The sequence below is a fragment of the Vanrija pseudolonga genome, chromosome 1 (genome assembly GCF_020906515.1).
Source record: "Vanrija pseudolonga chromosome 1, complete sequence".
Lineage (NCBI taxonomy): Eukaryota > Fungi > Basidiomycota > Tremellomycetes > Trichosporonales > Trichosporonaceae > Vanrija > Vanrija pseudolonga.
This window is the reverse complement of record NC_085849.1, coordinates 101,908-120,240: the sequence shown is the minus strand read 5'-3', so window position 1 is coordinate 120,240 and position 18,333 is coordinate 101,908. Positions and strand designations below refer to the sequence as shown.

General features: G+C 63.0%; 7 protein-coding genes and 1 non-coding gene across 8 annotated transcripts; 1 reads left to right on the top strand and 7 right to left on the bottom strand.

Annotated features, from left to right (window-relative positions):
- Window positions 1–231: 231 nt before the first annotated feature.
- Window positions 232–1,962, top strand: SPAC1039.04_0 (putative transporter; the record flags this gene model as incomplete). The annotated part of the gene is made up of 7 exons (XM_062766471.1): window positions 232–350; window positions 387–526; window positions 564–623; window positions 663–815; window positions 851–936; window positions 975–1,097; window positions 1,147–1,962. 7 exons carry the CDS (start codon window positions 232–234, stop codon window positions 1,960–1,962), a joined length of 1,497 nt encoding a protein of 498 aa, XP_062622455.1.
- A 362-nt stretch (window positions 1,963–2,324) lies between these two features.
- On the bottom strand, window positions 2,325–2,415 carry LOC62_01G000044. Its single transcript is given in 2 exon segments — window positions 2,325–2,364; window positions 2,378–2,415. It is a non-coding gene; the product is annotated as a tRNA-Leu (tRNA).
- Window positions 2,416–2,837: 422 nt separating this feature from the next.
- On the bottom strand, window positions 2,838–3,449 carry LOC62_01G000043 (uncharacterized protein; the record flags this gene model as incomplete). The annotated part of the gene is made up of 1 exon (XM_062766470.1): window positions 2,838–3,449. One exon carries the CDS (start codon window positions 3,447–3,449, stop codon window positions 2,838–2,840), a length of 612 nt encoding a protein of 203 aa, XP_062622454.1.
- A 2,044-nt stretch (window positions 3,450–5,493) lies between these two features.
- LOC62_01G000042 (uncharacterized protein) lies at window positions 5,494–6,588 on the bottom strand (the record flags this gene model as incomplete). The annotated part of the gene is made up of 6 exons (XM_062766469.1): window positions 6,414–6,588; window positions 6,258–6,361; window positions 5,951–6,216; window positions 5,742–5,853; window positions 5,632–5,702; window positions 5,494–5,505 (listed from the first exon to the last, which is right to left on the bottom strand). The coding sequence occupies exons 1-6, from the start codon at window positions 6,494–6,496 to the stop codon at window positions 5,494–5,496; spliced, it is 648 nt and encodes a 215-aa protein (XP_062622453.1). The 5' UTR covers window positions 6,497–6,588.
- A 544-nt stretch (window positions 6,589–7,132) lies between these two features.
- LOC62_01G000041 (uncharacterized protein) lies at window positions 7,133–8,782 on the bottom strand (the record flags this gene model as incomplete). Its single annotated transcript, XM_062766468.1, has 1 exon — window positions 7,133–8,782. The coding sequence occupies one exon, from the start codon at window positions 8,780–8,782 to the stop codon at window positions 7,133–7,135; it is 1,650 nt and encodes a 549-aa protein (XP_062622452.1).
- Window positions 8,783–14,919: 6,137 nt separating this feature from the next.
- LOC62_01G000040 (uncharacterized protein) lies at window positions 14,920–15,428 on the bottom strand (the record flags this gene model as incomplete). The annotated part of the gene is made up of 2 exons (XM_062766467.1): window positions 14,920–15,390; window positions 15,420–15,428. The coding sequence occupies 2 exons, from the start codon at window positions 15,426–15,428 to the stop codon at window positions 14,920–14,922; spliced, it is 480 nt and encodes a 159-aa protein (XP_062622451.1).
- A 389-nt stretch (window positions 15,429–15,817) lies between these two features.
- Window positions 15,818–16,595, bottom strand: LOC62_01G000039 (uncharacterized protein). Its single transcript, XM_062766466.1, has 2 exons — window positions 16,572–16,595; window positions 15,818–16,532 (listed from the first exon to the last, which is right to left on the bottom strand). Exons 1-2 carry the CDS (start codon window positions 16,572–16,574, stop codon window positions 16,086–16,088), a joined length of 450 nt encoding a protein of 149 aa, XP_062622450.1. The 5' UTR covers window positions 16,575–16,595; the 3' UTR covers window positions 15,818–16,085.
- Window positions 16,596–16,963: 368 nt separating this feature from the next.
- LOC62_01G000038 (uncharacterized protein) lies at window positions 16,964–18,252 on the bottom strand (the record flags this gene model as incomplete). The annotated part of the gene is given in 3 exon segments (XM_062766465.1): window positions 16,964–17,368; window positions 17,431–17,665; window positions 17,684–18,252. The coding sequence occupies 3 exon segments, from the start codon at window positions 18,250–18,252 to the stop codon at window positions 16,964–16,966; spliced, it is 1,209 nt and encodes a 402-aa protein (XP_062622449.1).
- Window positions 18,253–18,333: the final 81 nt, after the last annotated feature.

Below are 18,333 nucleotides of genomic sequence, written 5' to 3'. Positions count from 1 at the left end.
CGAGTTGCCGACAATCGCAGGCACCATGTCCCGATGGAACAGATTCACGGCTCCACTCGAACAGCTATCAGCTGATCCCCCACCACAGCTGGGTGGGGGAGGTGTCTCCAACAGGGTGGGGCAGCTCAACATGCCTGGGGTCCCGAGAGACCAAGCTGAACTCACTGCCACACTTAAGGCGGCGAGCGAGCAAGGCCAGACGACGGCTCACACGACCCCACATCCCACAGCATGGCAGCCGACACGACCACAACGCTCAACAAGGAGGGGGATGGACAGCTCTCCTCTGACTCCAAGGGGGACGTGCGCACTGCCGAGGTCGAGGAGATTGACCCGGTCGCACTCAAGCGGTATGTGGCAGCTTGGACCCGCTGACAGCCCCTCAGCATGGTGCGCAAGATCGACTTCCGCGTTCTACCTGTCCTCTCGGCCGTCTACCTCTTCAATGCCCTCGACAAGGGAAACCTGGGCAATGCGCAGACCGACGGGATGGACAAGGACATCGGCCTGGTGGGCAACCAATACTGTGGGTGTGCTGGCCAAGGTGGCGGACCTGACCGCAGACCTCGTTATCACGCTCTTCTACGTCCCCCTTTGTTTATTCGGCACGCCGCTTTCCATGTGTAAGTTCTCCAGTCGTAGATGTCGTTGCTCACACTCAGTGGCCAAGAGATACTCTGCGGCCCGTGTCATCCCCCTGATGATGCTTGGTTTTGGTACCTGCTCGATTGTCAGCGCCGCAGTGACCAACTTTGCTGGCTTGCTCACTGTACGGCTCCTCCTAGGCTTCTTCGAGAGCCCCATGCTTCCAAGCAGTATGTCCCTCCGTGCTTATCCACCTCACACCCAGTCGTCTTCTATCTCTCGCAGTTCTACACTCGTGGCGAGCTCGCCCGCAGAGTCGGCGCGTACTATGCGGCGGCCGCCATTTCGGGGGTAAGTAACGCCGCCGCCGACGACATGTCTGACCGCAGGCCTTCTCGGGTCTTCTTGCCTACGGTGTGTTCCAGATCAACGACAAGAGGCTGCATGGATGGCAGTACCTTTTCTTGGTCGAGGGGGCGGGCACCATCTTGTTTGCGGCGTTTGCCTTCTGGGTGAGTCGCACACCTCATGGCTTGAGTAGTACATGCTAACCTCGCCCAGTACCTCCCCCGTTCCCCTGCCACCTGCCACTTCTTTACGGAAGAGGAGAAGGCCATGTCTCGCACCCGCATGCTGCAGGACGGGACTGACGAAATCGGGGTCCATGTCGACTGGCGCGACGCCTTCTCGCCCTTCGTCCGGGACTGGCGGTACATTGTCTGGGCTTGCCTGGCGCTTGGCCTTGGCGTGCCGCTGGCCAGTGTGGGCAACTTCCTTCCCCAGATCGTCAAGCGTCTCGGCTACAGCACCATCAAGACCAACCTGTATACCGTGGCGCCAAACGTGGTTGGAACCGTCTTCCTTATTCTGTTCACGCAGAGCTCGGACTACTTCCGCGAGCGGTCGTTCCACGTCGTGATCCCGCTCGTCGTCACAATGGTCGGGTTCCTCATCCTCGGCACCATCGATGTGGTACACAACACCGGCGTGGCGTACTTTGCCTGCTTCTTGCTTACCATCGGATCCAACACGCCCAGCGTCCTGCTCTCGACGTGGTATTCCAACAACTCTGTCTCCGAAGGCCGGCGCGTGGTGCTCACAGGCGTCATGGTTGGTATCGCCAACTCGTCGGGCTTAATCTCGGGCAACATCTTCAGGGCTAAAGATGCGCCAGCGTACATCCCTGCGTTGGCGACCAGCGCCGCGTTTGGCGGGTTTACGGCGGTCACTGCCGCCTCCTTTGGCATCTACATGCGCTGGGACAACCGCCGCCGAAACCGCGAGCAGGGCATGCCGAAGAACTGGGGCAGTCTCGACGTCCCGACTGAGATCCTGGGCCGTGGGCCATCCGAGCCGGCGTTCCGCTGGGTTTACTGAGGGAGAGGAGGAGGCGTGTAGCCGGAGGGAGGGTATGTGTAGTTGGAACCGAGGGCGGTGTGGCGAAATGGTGTGGCAGTGGCGAAAGTTGTCAGTGGCGATGTCGGACTCGCAAAAGCAAGTTGTAGTGCTGACCGGTATGCACAAATCATCGGAGTCCAGAGCCTGAGAGTGTCCTTATCGACGGAGCAGCCGTGCCGACATCACCTCGGAATGATCTCAGGGTAGGCCGCGCTCGCACCCGCCGCCGGCGCCACCGCCACACCTCCGAACCAACCACACCTCGGGGCGCTTCCTGGCCCTCGTTCAGCGTTCGCATGACACGCAAAAGACAGTTCTTTGGGAGGAATTGAATCCTCTGTTGACGAGAGTGGGATTCGAACCCACGTCCGAAGACTGCGGATGTGTGAACACACCTTAACACAGCGCCTTAGACCGCTCGGCCATCTCGCCGAACGTGTCTTCGAAAGGTGTTGGGAGTTTACGACTGGTACTGGTGATCACTACGACGGCGGGATTCACTACCCCAACAGAGGGGTTAGGTGGTGTGTGAGGCGCAGGCTGCGTGTCTCCGAGGCCTGGGACTGCGATTGGTGCTGTCTCCTCAGCTCTCTGACTCGACGGTGCCGTCTATGAAGGAAGTGGAGTGGGCTTCAGAAAGCTTTAGCCCCTCGAAACCCCTTCCGTTTTCGAACCAAGACCCCAGTGCCACCACCCCGCTGCCAGAGTAATCGCGACTTTGTTCATTCTTTCTTCTGGTACAACATTGTCCAAAGTGCCACTACCACCCGGCAGCATAATGAACGACGGTTGAGCGCCTACTGCATGGGGTCCAGCCCCTCTGGGGATGATAGCGGCCGGCGGCCAGCGCGCGCTCACCACTTGTGGTGCTTGCCCTTGCCCTTGCCGGTGCTCTTGCCGCCGGCGCCACCGTCACCTCCCTCGCCGCCCTTGCCGCCGCGGTCGCCGCCAGCACCGCCGTCACCACCGTCACCGCCCTCGCCGCCGGTGCGGCCCGAGCCGCCGCCACCGCCGTCACCGCCCTCGCCGCCGGAGCCCTTGCCGTGGCCAGCACCGCCGGCGCCACCGTCGCCGCCCTCGCCGCCCTGCTTCTTGCCGTTGCCGCCCTGGCCACCGTCGCCGCCGGCACCGCCGGAGCCGTTCTTCTTGCCGCCCTCGCCACCGGCACCGCCGTCGCCGCCCTCACCGCCGACCTTGCCCGAGCCACCGCCACCACCGTCACCGCCGGCGCCGCCCTTGCCGTTGCCGGAGCCAGCGCCACCAGCGCCGCCGTCACCGCCGGCACCGCCCTGGCCGTTCGAGGACGAGCCACCCTTGCCGCCCTTACCGCCAGCACCACCGTTACCGCCCGAGCCGCCGTGGCGGGCGTCGAGGGCAACAACGGCGTAGTTGTTGTCGATGGGTGTGGCGGCGACCGAGGCGGCGAGAACCGCGAGCGTAGCGAGGATGAGCTTGGTGCCGAGCATTGCTGGCGGTGAGCGTGGCGGGTGGGGGGCGGCGCTTACTGTTTGACTTGTGGCAGTTGACTTAACTGTAAAGTAGTTTGGAGTTTGGAGTTTGGAGTTGGGACTTTGACGAGTTGATGAGGAGGACAGTTTTCCGCTCAAAGACCCGCCTTATATAGACGAGTATGGGGGGAAGAACCTAGTGTATGAGTTGTCGAGCTCCACTGTTACTCCGTCCTGCCAAGGCGCCACAGTGGTGAGAACTTGACAACAGTTGTTGTCCTAGGCGGCGCGTCCGCGCGTCAGTCAGTGTCGTTGTGTTAGAGTTGGAACATGTCGCGGCCTCAAAGCGGGACGATGAGATGACGGTCCGGAGATCATAGTCCGTCCGACACCGCCCTCGGGGGGTAGTCCAGATTGCGAGCCGCTGCCGATAGAGCCCACTTGTTGGCCGCGCCCGTGTAACTGGAGGTCTTGTGCAGTCTGTACGCATAATTGATGCTTACGACACGCTACCCCCCGTTTCCAAGTCACGGGGTTAGTGCCACTGCCGTATAGCTCGGCGTGCTATGGGTTATGAGAACCAAGCACTGGTAGCGGAGCGTCCGTTCCTGAACCCGCGTTCCCCAGATATCTAATGTATCCCCCCACCCCGGTATTCCATCGTTTCCTTGGAAACTGCGAGCGGCACGGCACAGCACTGCCACGGCCGCATTGTGCTACGAGACCCCAGGCATGCGGCCATGTCGTGCTGATCTTATATCAAGATCGTGAGAGTTGGCCGCATCGACACGACGCCGTAGACCGCGGCACGACAGAGCTTGCTCGTCGCTTGTCGCGCAGCATGCACTCCGAGGCCTCCGCAACATGGTATCGAGGGTCTGTTGGGACTAAATTCTCTCCCACGAGCACTAGGTGGGCTCTTGGACATGACGACTGGTGCATGTTGCGGACAAGCTTCATAGCGGCGTCTTGGCCCCCGTCCCGTTAACGTCCGTTGACGTTGCCTGGTCTACGCTATTGATGGTGGGCGACAGTCGGATCATCCAAGAACCCACTTGTTGTTGTTGTCGGGTTGGACTTGTCCACTCGACCGGCCCAAGCAGCGAGGTGAGGTTGCTGATCCGCGCTCCACATGGCGGTCGGGCTTGCCCGATCTCGGGTCGTCCTGCGGACTGGAGCATCCACCGCAGAATCCCACCGCGTTCCTTACTTGGCCAAAGAACTCCGTCAGAGGAACGCTGCCTGGCACCGCCGGCATGTGGACGTCGCAACTGCCATATGGACCTTGTCATCCCGCTCAGAAGCCGCGGCCGGTCGTCGATGTTGCTCCAGGCCCCAGGTTGTTTGTCGATGTTGGAAACCCGCCCAGTTGTCTTGGGCTCAGTGGCCTCATCAACCGTGTCTGAGGCCTTACTCGCCCTCCGACAGCATAGCTTGGCCTCACGTCAATACCGCTCAACAAGCCTCACCGGCATCGTCCTTCACAAATGGGGTGCCGCGGGAATTGATCGTCCCGCACCGCAGCCAGACGACGACGCCGCTCGACCTCAGAACTCGAGGCAGCTGCCGTCGTGAACGCGGGCATGGTCGACGCCCGCGCCGTCAACGCACCCCCATCGTTGACGCGGGCAACTCGTAGCTCGTGTCGTGGTTGCAAGATGCAGATACGGCAGATTGGGTTGTCAGATGGATGACGAATGTGGAATGGGGTCGTCGGTCACCGCCGCTCGGCCGGAATCCGCGGCATGCAACGCTTACCGGTCCATGAGGCGCGGCGACGCACCGCATGTAACTGATCGTGATGGCGTGCTTGAGATCGGTGAGACATGGGCGAGGCGGCGAAGCAGGCTCGAGCTCCGTGAGGCGTGGTCGCGATGTGAGACGTGCTTGAGATCGGTTACGGGAGCCCACTTGACGGTTGCTCGTGCCGCTTCGTTGCTCGTCTCGCTTCCCTCCTGTGGTCAGCATCCCCATCGGAGACGTTAGCATGTGAGCCTTAGTCGCTCGCCTCGTCGGTCCCCACGACCTGTTGAACTCTAGAATACATGGTGATGGTCGATAACTATGCCCTTTGCTGGAGGGGGATGTATGAGCGCTGATGATGCTTGGGTGGCTGCCGTGTCGTCGGCCTGAACCAGTGATAGTAGTAGCCGGCTAAGTGGGCCTGCTGTCAGCCCGCCTGCACAAAGCTCACACCCACAGTCCAGATGAGGATGCCTATCGAGCCGAACACGGCCTTGCGGTCGCTGTCGCGGACGATCCCGTCGCAGTCTGGCGTCGGTCAGACTGGCCTGCCATGGCTACACTCACCTTGTGAGACCTTGGCCAGCGGCTCCATCTCGGACGAGTAGCGGTTGAGCGCGTTGAGGCCGCGCGACTTGGCCAGTGTGTATAGGCACCATTCGTAGGTCGCGGCTGCCATCTGCGCGCAGGTGAGTAACGGTATCCGAGCAACAATCATCCCACTGGCCACCGCCGCCGCCGCAGTCCCCCGTCGTCTGGCTGCGCCCAACACTCACCCACGACCCCCTACTCCGCGCAAAGTTGACAAACGCCGTGACGAGCCCAATGGCCACGACGACGAGGTATACCCGCGGCACGTTGTTTACACCGATGCGCAGCTCGAGCCAGCGGTGCGGATGCGGGTCGTCCGGGTCGTCGCCTACCAGCGCGTGGATGAGGACCGGCGTGCCGAGGGCCGCCAGCAGCCCAATCAAGAAGCACAGCGCACGCTGGTACGCGATGAACCGCGCCGTGATGCGGCCGTACCCGTGCAACCCCGAATCTATGTCGCGTCAGCACCGCCCCTCACGACGACCGACTTACACTGCGCCTCGGCCGCGAGCTGGCCATACGCGACTGCTTCGAAGACTGTGAAGACGATGAAGGTCGACACGCCGCATATTGTCAGGGCGACGAAGAGGAGCCGTCTGAGGAGTTAGTGGTAAGTCGAGCCAGCCAGATGGGGAGGGAGGGACTTACGCTGCAGTCAGAGTTCGGAGCCAGTCCTTGACGTCTTGAAAGAACGGCCCCAGCTCGTGCATCACGCTGTGATACCCGCTCATCGCTGCGTTTCTTGCGCGCGCAGTCGATCGTGCGGGCGAGCGTAGGTGTGTCGATGCAAAGGTGAGAGCCGCTGTGAGCGCGTTGTTGATGTTGAGATGGGAGAATGTGACTTTGCAAGGGGGTGCAAGTGGAGGAGAGACGTGTTGTGACGTTGTGCGTCATCGACCATCTTTGCCTGCCTCGACTGTTTGACATTTGCTCTCAACTTCCACATCTGGACACTTGACTATCTGTATCAGCTGACCAGGCCCATACTGACGGTAAGCATTCCGCTCGAGAAGGTCGCCGCAACATGCACGAGTCGTCGGGTCCGCTAGCCCGAGCACCGAGCACGGTCTTATCACACCCGCGCCGCGCCAACCTCGCCCGCAACATTCGCTACAATATTATCATCAAAGGAGACTATCTACAATTGTCCGTCGTGTCCATGGTGACGCACGCTCAAGCGGCGCCGGGGTCGGCTGCCGGGTCGTGGGCGGGGTCGGCTCCCTTGGGAGGAGCGGCCTCCTTGGGCTGGTCCGCAGCGGCTGGGCAAGTGTTAGCTCTGGCGCAGGTCGGCACAACGAGAAAGAGACCGAACAACGAGTCACTGAAGCACAGTCTACAGCAGGCGCGTGGTGGTGCGTGAACTGACCCTAATGGTCGGCTTCGATCCACCAAGTAATCGGCGCCCAGATGGTGCGGATGGTCGCGCCGGCGGCCTTGTCGATGGCAGTGCCGACGATGAGCTCGCCGGGGTGCTTCTGGTCATCGGACCAGCCGGCAACGACGCCGTCACGCGACGTGCCGGCCATGCCCTCAATTGTGACCTTCTTGCCGCACAGCTTGGCGTCAAAGTTTGACTTCTCAAGCCACACGGCCTTCTCGGCATCACCAGAGAAGCTGCACCCCTCGTACACGTGGTTGGCCTCGCGGCCAGGAACAGACTTGGACACGGCCATGAAGCTCGAGATCTTGACACCGGGCTCGATCGGGCCGGCGCTGGCAGACACTGCCGGCGCAGAGGCCGAGGTCTGGGACTCACGAGTTTCCTCGGGCTTGGGCGGGGCGTCGCGCGTTGTGCCCGACGTCTTGGTCTCCTCAGGCTTGGGCGGCGCTGGAGCGGTCAGCGCCTTGCTGGGGTCGGCGGTTTCGGGGTTGAAGGACTCTGTGGGGGCTGGGGGAGGGACGGTGGTGGTGGTGAACGACTTTGTTGTCGTGGCGCCTCCGCTGGGGCTGGCGCCGCTGTCGGCAAGGACCTCCCATGTGGCAGGCAGGAAGGGGACGTTGCGGTAAGGCCCGACCGCGAGGTAGTCGTGGAGCTGGTCCGCGATGTTGATGTTGTTGGGGTCGGTCGCGGCGTCGGTCCAGCCCGCAACGACACCGGTCGTGCTCTGGCCCGTGCTCTTGCCGTCGGTGCCAATGCCCGTCAAGACGACCTTCTTGCCGCACAGGTCGGCGCTCCAGCCGTTATGCGCGATCTCGACGGCCATGAGCTTGTCCTCCGGGTCGCCGCCGCAGCCCTGGTACACGTGAGGGTTGGGGCCAGTGAAGCCAATCTTGCCGATGGTGCCGCGGTACGTGGTGCCGGCCTTCACGACACCGGAAGCAGCGGGGGGAGAGGTGTCCGACTTACTCTCAGTGGGGTCGGGGTTCGGGGGCGGGGCGGTGGTCGTGGTGAACGACTTGGTCGTGGACGAAGAGGGGGCCGCCGTAGTCGTGGGGAGCGTGACGGTGCCGCTAAAGATGGGTCCATCGGGCTCGTCCTCCTCGGGGGTCCATGGGCCACGGGTGGTAGTGGGCGATGGCTCGGGCGCCTTGGTAGTGGTGACGACAGGGCCGACGGTGGTTGACGACCAGGGAGAGGAGGTGGACTCGGGGGCCTTGGTGGTAGTCACGGGGGGCAGGGTGCTGATGTATCCCTCGGACGAGGTCGAAGGCTTCTCGGGCTCGGGGGCACCGCCGTCGCCGCCCTTGCCGCCCTCACCACCGTCACCACCCTTGCCGCCGGAGCCACCCTCGCCGCCGGCGCCACCAGCACCGCCGTCACCACCGGCACCGCCAGCACCGCCGCCAGAGCCACCGTCGCCGCCCTTGCCGCCAGCGCCGCCGTTACCGCCAGCACCGCCAGCGCCGCCAGCACCGCCCTTGCCGCCCTCACCGCGGGCGATGACAGGGACGTAGACGGCCTCGCCGACAGGAGCACGCTCGGCAATGGCGTTGATGGCGATGGGGGAGCCCACGGCCGAGGGGAGGACCGAGGCGAGGGCGAAGAGAGCCGCAAAGGCCTTTGCGTTGACGATCATGTTGTGGGATGTGGGGCTGGGATGTTAGAGGGACCGAGGAGCGTCGGACTCACAAGTCTCGACAGTACTTCGTGCAAGTTGGGATGGGGAGGACAGCAAGGCTCCCCGCTGCGTCTTATATACCTTGTCAAGCTGCGTACTTCACTAGGGCCATCGCGGGACGTCGTCGACAGCCTCCCTCCTGCTCGCCACGTCGTAAAGACACAGCGATCAGATCAGTTTCTGGGGTCACAATCAAGCCTAGGCACAACTCAAAACCTCGGGTCGACGTGACGGGATCTGGTAGGCGGCGAGGGATGCCGAGATGGCGAGGAGTGGGGACTCGGCAGCGCGCTCCGGCCATCTGCCGTCGCCCGGTGTGCGTTGTGGGAGCACCATCAACGTAAGGGACGGCGCGTTGGGAACTGGTGCTTGAGGCGGGATGTGGTGTAGTGCATTGGACTTGAACGGACGCGCGGGCTGGCTTGATTGGCGAGTAAGCTGCTGCACTGCTGCTGCAAGTAATGTCCACGACGGGCGTCTCCACTGGCGACAAGGAACGGCGATGCGGTAATGCCATCAACGACATGAGAATCGCAGGGTCGGTGCTTGCGGTGCTTGCGGGCGAGTTGCGCTGACACCAAGGCCGATGCCGTATCAGAGTGGTAAGTATGCCCATTAAATTACTGGATCGAGGCACTGAACGCTGCTGCCCGTTGCCATGACAATGCCCGTCGACAGTCGTCGCTGCCCCTGCGCGCGCGAGCAGCTGCGTCATGTTCAGACAGCCAGCTCGTTTCAGGTCCCGGGTAGGTCGTAGCAGTCTTGCGGGTGACTCTGGGATGACTAGCTGCTCTTGCTGCATACTCGAGGCGTTTCAAGACATTGCTCTCGGCAAGCCTGCGACCCTCCTTGACGACGGACAGCGCAGCGAGGCAGGCAGGCGAGCAGCCTGCACCTGCGCCATTTCACGGGGAGACACGTCTGCGTAGGCGTGTCTGACCCGGCTGGCACCGGGGAGGTAGCTCGTACATGCGCAGGGCTGCATAGCTGGCGGGCTGCTTGGGCAGCCGGTGACTCCTGGCGCCTGCCTGGTTCCAGTGCAGTGCCGTCACTTCCCCGCACCCAACCACCCAAGCACCCCGGAATCGAGGCCCGTGGGTGCCGCGGGAATCTCAAGAGGGGATCGCTGCGATCCTTGTTAAGGTGTGGCGCGGAGGTTTCCCATTGTCGTGGGTGTGGGTGTGGACGTGGGCATGGGCACGAGTGAGCGAGGGAGACGACGATGCACGCTGTGCTGTGCTCACTGCTGCGCTCGTGAGACGGCGACCAGGAGCAAGCAGACGAGTGTCGTTGCGACCTCGGCTCGGTCATTAGGACTTCAGGGATGAGCCAGCCACCGACCGACACTTGCGGTCGGGCAAGTTTCAGCCTACTCAGCCGGCGTACGTGTCGTTTGGTTTGCGTGCTACTGTCGTGCGCAATACGATGCCTGGCTGCATGCATGACCAGCCTGGTGAGACACTGACCAGCCTGAACCGTATTCCTGGTGCGAGGTTTGTCGCGCGTCCATGGAGACCCAAACCTCTGGATGGGACAATCTGTGGCTGGTTTGTCGAGCCCGGTCTTGGCACTGTGGGTAGTGGCCGAGTGCCGTTTCATCCGAGATGGCTTCAGGTCCTAGTACTGTACCCACGTGGAACTGAGCAGCTGCACTTGTGGTCCCGAAGTTGGAAGTGGGTAGAGAGCAGTGTCCACTAGGCGAGTCAGGTCCATGCATGGCCACCTGGTGGCCATGCTGATGAAAGTCGTCCTTCGAGGTGCGTGGGGAGACCGCTGACACGTGGCTGGTCGAACGACCCGTTGGCCGGCCTCTCTCGCGCTCTTGATAATACCACTGCTGCTGCTGCTGCTGACACAAGCCAGCGGAGTCTATCACGCCCCACTTCGCTGCATGGCACCTCAGCCTTGTGCAGATGTTAGTCATTGGCGCGGTGTTGCCGGTCAGCCCGACCGCCATGACTGACGGCGGAGGAGTCCCGGTCGGCGGTCGGCCCCGCCCCGACGGTTGGTGTGGTGCCTCCCCGCATGATGTACTCCGTCCTGTATACCGTTGCTTGCCTTCAAGGCTCTCTGGAGTGATCATGACTCAGACACACAGATGTATAGGTATAGTCATCAGCTGAGGAGACTCAAACGGAGAGACGCTCTCTGGCCAACACTTCGTGGCAGCTACCTTTGCCCTGTGATAGATCTCGTCCCCACAACCACAAGTGCCGAAGCCATCCTCGTATCTGCAGACCTAACACTCACCAATGACGTGTTGCCCTTCCCTCTCTGAGGGCCCAGCGGGGGTCGTCATAAGTCGAGTACGAGTGCCCCGTTCGTGGCACTTCGCTTGCGATCAGCGCGCTTGCAACCACGCCGAAGTGCCGAACTAATCCGCACGTTTCCGCCGCGCCTCCAACTCCGACAACGGCGGCGTCGTGGGATCGTGGTGGCTCTCGTCCCCACCCCACACCGCCACGACCAAGTTAACCGCTGGCGCTTGCTCCACTGCGCCTCTGCGCTTGGCCAATGCGAGGCTTGTAACTCGTCCCCTGCGACTATCTTCTCCAACCAACACGTCACCGTCGTTCGACTGGTGCTGTGGGGCTCAAGGAGCTCCGCGGGACGTACACGCGCGTCACCGTCATGTGACGTCTACGCGCGTACGTGGCGTCTTGGCGATCTGCAAGTTGTGTGGGTATGAGGTGAACCCGCGAGATCGGAGATGGGCTGTGTAGCATAACCGATCGCATGGACTGGGCCGAGTCATGTCTGCGACGTCGAGTAACAAGTCATGGTGGTATTCCCGCATTACGGTGTTTGGATACCCCGTCTCCTCGGCCACTCAGCCTACAGAGGAGACCAGTTAGTTCATTACGCTGCGGGCATTCGAATGATAAGGTGTATTGATAGCACCGGCGATGGTGCCGGTCGAGCCGGTCGAGCACCGACTCGACGTCGACAGGGGAGTCACCACCACCGGGCAGCCAGCCAACCGGGACGAGACGTCTCTGTCCTCCTCCTCCCAATCTCCTCTCGCTGGACGATACCACCTCATCCCCAACTCCAATCTTAGCGCTGCAATCTGACACGGCGCAGTGCTATCGTCGCAACGTCGTTTGAACGTCACATCGCAGCGTCGAGAGCACACCATGCCACTGCCACATTCCCCGCGTCAAGCGCGCGCCAAACGCAGTGGGGCCGGCTTCAGGGCGGAACTCTCGAGCGGGGCAGAGGCCGTCGACGACCCTCGCCTCTGCTCTCTCCCCGCCACTCCCCACCACCCCAATCACATGGGACCCAGGGTCCCGGCGCTTGGTACTAGCCGCCGGCGCTAGAGTTATCTCCACTAGCGGGCGCGACGAGCGAGCAGGTTTGCATTGCTTTTGCCAGCTTGCCGATGTAAACCCGCGCCGTCTGCGCTGATTCGCGCGCGCCGGCTACCCCGCTGCGCGCGCGCCGCGCCCCGAAGCAGAGCGGCCTATCGCGCGCCGGGACGAGCAGAGGCGGATAGCCAACCATACTGCCGAGCGACAGTGCCGACTCGCGCTTGGCACGAGCAGGTATAAGTCCTTCGAGAGTGGGTCCGAGGGCCGGACGGTACAAGGGCTTTCTGCAGCACCTTTCCTTCGCAACATGTCCCTCGTCAAGGACGACAAGATGGTCGCAGCGGTCTCAAGCCACGAAGTGGGCGACTTTGAGAAGGTCGCCGAGGGGGGATCGGGTATCGAGGTCATGGGCCTCGCTGCGCCCGACGCACACCACAACCCGCATCGGTGAGTCGCGTCTCGACGGCCAGCCGTGCTCACGCCGCAGAGGCCTCAAGATGCGCCATGTGCAGCTTATCGCCATCTCGGGCTCGATCGGGGCCACGCTCTTCGTGTCCATCGGCTCGCCGCTCACCAACAGCGGCCCGCTCGGCCTGCTCCTCGGCATGGCGTTCTGGTGCTCGGTCGTGTGGGCCGCTGCCAACTGCCTCATCGAGATGACGACGCTGCTGCCTGTCGACGGAGGGTTCGTGCAGCTTGCATCGCGGTTCGTCGACTCGTCTTTTGGCTGTGCACTTGGCTGGAACGTGAGTGGCGAGGCAGGACTCGACTCATTCGCCGGTCGGTCTACTAACCCCGCTGCGTAGTACTACATCACCCAGCTGTCGCTGGTCAACTTTGAGCTCACGGCCATTCATGTCATCGTGCAGTACTGGGACGCGTCCCTCTCCCCCGCGATCACGATCAGCTGGGTGCTTGTCCTCGTCGCCGCGCTCAACCTGTGGAAGGTGTCGTGGTTCGGCGAGGTCGAGTTCTGGATCTCGATCACGAAAGTCATCCTCATCATCGCGCTCACCTTCTACACCTTCATTACCATGGTCGGCGGGAACCCCAAGCACGACGTCTACGGCTTCAGGTACTGGAAGAATCCCGGAGTGTTTGGCGGTCGTACCGCCGCGCGCAAGGTCGTGCAGGCCATCTTTGACTCTGCGTCCTGGGCCGTCTTCGCTGTCGTCGGCCCCGACTACCTGAGTCTTATTTCAGGCGAGGTCAAGAACCCGCGCCGGATCATGCCCAAGGCGTTCAACTCGACCATCTACAGGATCATCAGCTTTTACCTTGTTGGCTCGCTGTGCGTCGGCGTTGTCGTCAGCTCCAAGGACGAGTCGCTCCTCGGCGCGATTGCGAGCGGGGCCAAGGGCGCGGCAAAGTCGCCGTACATCATCAGCATGAACCGCCTCGACATCCCAGTGCTCCCGCACATCGTCAACGCGTTCGTGCTGCTCTCGTGCATCTCGACGGGCAACGGCTTCATCTACACGTCGTCGCGCTCGCTCGTCGGTCTCGCGCAGCGCGGCCAGGCCCCCAAGATCTTCAACAAGACCAACCGTAACGGTGTCCCATACGTCGCTGTCATCGCGTCCCTCCTCATCGGATGCCTCAGCTACATGTCCGTGTCCAAGGGCGCCGCCAAGGTCCTCAACTGGTGGATCAACCTCGTGTCCTCGACGTCGCTCGTCACCTGGGCCGCCATCGCCATCACGTCCATGCGCTTCCGCAAGGGCCTGTCGGTGCAGGGCCTGATGCACATCCTCCCGGTGCGCGGCCACTGGATGCCATACTCGAGCTACTGGCTTCTCTTTTGGTCGATCCTGGTTGCCATCTTCCTGTAAGTGGTGGAGCGTGCCGTGTGCCTCGAAAGTCCGTTGCTAACCCGCCCTCTCAGCGGCTACTACGTCTTCATCCCTGGCCAGTTCACGCCTCAGGACTTCGTGTTCAACTATGGCTCCTTGTTCATCTACTTTGTGATCCTTATCGGCACAAAGACGTACGACTGGTTCGTCAAGAAGAACCACCTCTGGATCATCCCCGCCAAGGACATCGACCTCACCACGGGGCTGGACGAGATCGAGGCGTACACCGAGGCATGCGAGGCACATCGCCTTGCAAAGAAAAATACGCCAGGTAACAAGGTCTCCAACTTTTTCTTCCGCGAGTAGGCCGATGAGAGCGGAGGTGGGGGAGGACGCGTGGGGTGGGGGGTGGGGTGCCGGGGTGGGTGGTGGAGGCAGGTGGGCGAGCAGAAGCGACGTTGTGTAAGCGAGGTACGCGTGTTGTAGAAGTCAAGCAAGGATGTGAATCAGCAGCAGCATGAGCATGAGCATGAGCATGAGCATGGGCACGTGAACGCCGCACGAGTGGGACAGAGCCGCAGGGCCATACGAAATGCAAGCAAAGTCGATACGAATGCTGCAGGTGGTGGCGTGCTGGGTCTTTGTCGATACGAATAGAGCTCGTCGTACTCGGCCTTCAGCTCGGTCGGCCGGGTCAAGGTCATGCGCCGTTCTAGTCTCCAGACATCCCGCCACGGACTGTTGACAAGGCCGATTTCCTGGGAGGCAGTCGAAAATGTTACATGAGGTACAAAGGGGGGTATACAACGAGCACGCATCGGTGCATGGTATGGTGGAGCTCGGGTCGGCCGAGAGGGTTGGTTATCACCGCAAGCACCTCGGTGTAGGCGTCGGAGGAGCCGAGGGCGAGCATGCGTGACCATTGACGTGGTTGGTTTTTGGTTGAACATTCCGCACCGGCGGCACCACGTCGCCTGGGTGTTCGTGCTCACTTTGACCGTGGTCGCTCAGCACGCACACTGCTGGCGAAGAGCTCGCTGCCCGAGCTGCCGCTGCCGCCACGGATGAGGGCGTCGCCAACGACGGAGGCGACGCCGCGCCCGGCACTCTTGAAGGTGCGCACGAGCGGGTGGGGGTTGTTATCTCTTTCTGCCGCTGGGCGCGACGCGCGCGGCGCGTGCAGCACCTGTGGCGGGGTGTAGCTCGGCGCTGGGGTCTCGCGGCGCGTGTACGCCGGCGGCGCGTCGACTATCAGGTGCGCGAGGCTGTCATACGAGAGCGAGGGCACGAAGTCGACCTGCCGCGGTGGCGGGGACGCGGCGCGGCTTGTCGGCGCCGAGGGGGCCGGCGTGGCGGGCACGCTGCTGGCGTACGAGCTCCGTGGCGTCGGTGTTGGCGACGACGAGCGGGGCACGGCGGGCACGACGCGCGGAGTCGAGATACGCGGGATTGGGCCGGCCTGGGGTGTGAGCGCTGCCCAGTATGCACACGTACCATTCTGCAACGCGATGGGATGAGGAGACGTTGAGAGCTGCTGCTGATAATCTCGACTAGATCTAGTGGGTGGGGCTCGCGTCGTCGCCTGGCCGTCTATAATTTCCAAGCCAGGGTGGACCAGGGGAGGGGGTCACCCCCCAGAAATAATAATAACAATAATAATAAAAGCAATGACGTCGAGGGGGCGGGGGCCCAGGGGGGGGGGGTCAGCCAACCTTGCTTGGAGGGTAGGCTCTGACAGTGGCGGGGTGGGTTTGCTGACTGGTCAGTGGGATTTGATTTCCCGATCGGATGTTAGCCGACCGCGACAAGGGAAAGGTAAGCAAGCAAGCCCATGCCAAGGCCAAGAGCATGTCAGTAGTTGCTGTTGTTGCTGTCGGCTGTGAGCGCCTGCACCCCGTCCACTCCTTCGTCAGCAGTCTGGTAGACCCGTACGACCCGACGCGATACCCGTTACTCTGTGGGAATGGACAATAGACCGACCTCGTGATCATTACTCCAACTACTACTTGCTCCAACTCTAACGACAGCCGACGAGGCACACTGTCCAAGGCACGCGGCAGTGGCCTACCCTGGCGAGCGTGTCGGTCGTCTCGTCGTCGTCTATGTACAAACACCATAACAACAAGAACAAGAACACATGACCACGGCGTCGGCTTATGGAGCGGCGGTGTGCGGCGCGGGCGCGGACGGGGGCGCCTCGCCGGCGAGCTCCGACTCGTGCAGGGCGCGCTCGTGCGCCGCGAGCGCGGCGGCGCGGTCCATCTCCTCGCGCTCACGGATGCGTGCGCGCGCAACCTCGACGCCGTGGCCCTTTGGCCTGACCTCGACGGGGTCCGTGCCGGGCACGTGGAGGGGGTATCCGCCGCGGAAGTAGAAGCCGACGAGCTTGCCGAGCCCGTTGCCGACCCACGAGACGGCGCGCTTGGCCGCGCCGCTCGGCGTGCGCTCGTGCGCCGGGCGCTCGGGCTCGGTGTATGCTGGGAGGGGGCGGCGCTTGGTGTAGTCTGGCAGCACGTCCTCGGGGCTGCTGAGCGGCGTGGTCGTTGCCGAGGAGGTCGGCGGCGCCGCCTTGGAATCGGACGAGGTGGGGGCGAGGGCGGACTGGGTTGGGTCAGCTCGTGTCCGGGCTACTGCACTCACCATCGTGTGGTGTGATTGATGCAGTCTTGAGAAGATCCTAGATGCTCACGACGCGCTGCTCGCGACTTGATATATGTCGGAGAGCATCGCACTGATCGTCGTGCTCGTCGTGCGCCTCGTTGCGCGTCGCGAGTTGCCACCTGCCCACCCGCGGTCTATTTCGAGCATGAAACAACAGCGACCACTTCAAGAACGTGCTTGGTGGCGATGCGGCGAGGCAACGACGACCAGGAGCGCGACGAGCACAGAGCCGTGGCATGTCAAGCTAGCACTCCTATAGGTGGCTAGCATGCACGCGAGCAGCAGCCGGCATGCACCGCCGTGTAGCCCGCATGATGTATGCATGCATACTACCCTGCTGCCGAGGCTGCCGACCGCCAGGGGCTCCATGCCTACCAGCCCCCCTTGTACAGGTATCCACTCACGCGCTTCGTGGAGACTGCACACGGCGCAGTGCACAGCTCGTACAGCTCGGCCGGCGTGTCCCGCGCAAACTCTTGCAGGGAGAGCACGGCGATCTCGGGCGGCGCGTCAGGCTGTGGGTCGAGGGGGGTGTCGTCGTCCAGGTCGTCGTTGGGCAGCGGGGCACGCTGGCGCGCATAGTCGCGCAGCACCTCGGCGACGATGACCTCGTGCAGTGCTCGCCGGCGTGCCGCGCCGTGTGCAGGCATGCCCAGCTCCTCGCCGAACCACGTATCGTCCAGCAGCTCGGCGCTGACAAAGGTCGCTCTGCGCAGCTGGTGTGCCCGGGCCACGGCGAGCACGAGGTAGTGGAGCACCCCGAGGCCGGCGTACGGCTCTCGCGGGTCTTCGGCGGACAGGCCAAGTTACGGTCGACGCTGGCAGTCACATCGCGCACAATGAACACGGCTTCCTGCAGGCCTGCACACTCGCCCAGCCGCGCAGCGATGGGCACCGAGCAGTGCCCCCACATGTTGACGATGAGTACCGCTGTGCGGACCGACGGCGGCAGCTTCTCGTAGCACAGCATGTCGTAAGACAGGGTGGGCATGTCGAGGAGGTAGTCGCACGCGCGCGTCGTCACGATATACTCGTCCGCCTCGTCCTCTCGCCACGACCAGTTGTTCGGCAGGCTGCTGGCGCGCACCCACGTCGTGACTCGCTCGGGCGGGGAGAAGTTGAAGTCGTGGCCTATCGCGTTGCGGCGGTACGTCGTGGCGTGGGCGACGGCGGCAGCGAGCTCGGCGCACTCGGCCAACTCGGCCTCGTCGGTCGCGGCGGCATGCTGCACCATGTCCAGCACGGCGCAGGCCGCCAGCCGCTGCGCGCACAGAGCGCGGTCAGCAGCGACGCCGGCCCAGTCGAGCCCCGGGATCCGCCGGCCAGACGGCGAGCGTATCTCGAGCCGCAGGCCCACCGCGGGCGGCGTGTTGAAGTACCCCGGCGTCGCGATGCCGTCGCTTCCCGGTGGCCAGGTGATCATGATCGCCGGCGGCACGGGCAGCTGGGGCCCTTGGACTGCGGCCGCGGTGGCGACGACCGCAACGTGTCTGTACAGCCGGGCCGAGGTAAGCGCGTGCGCCCGTCGACTCGTGCAGCGGAGGGACACGAGCTCGTCAAACGACGCCGAGTTGATCGCGAGGGCGAGGATGGCGTTGACCAGCTCTGGTGGGAGCCGCGGGCCATCGCCGTCGCCGGTGCTGTTTGGGCTCGTTGCCATCGTGCTCGTTATCGCCATGGGCTGCGCGCCGAGGATGGCGAGGTGGGTGGTTAGATGTTGATGCCTGGCAAGCATCGGCGG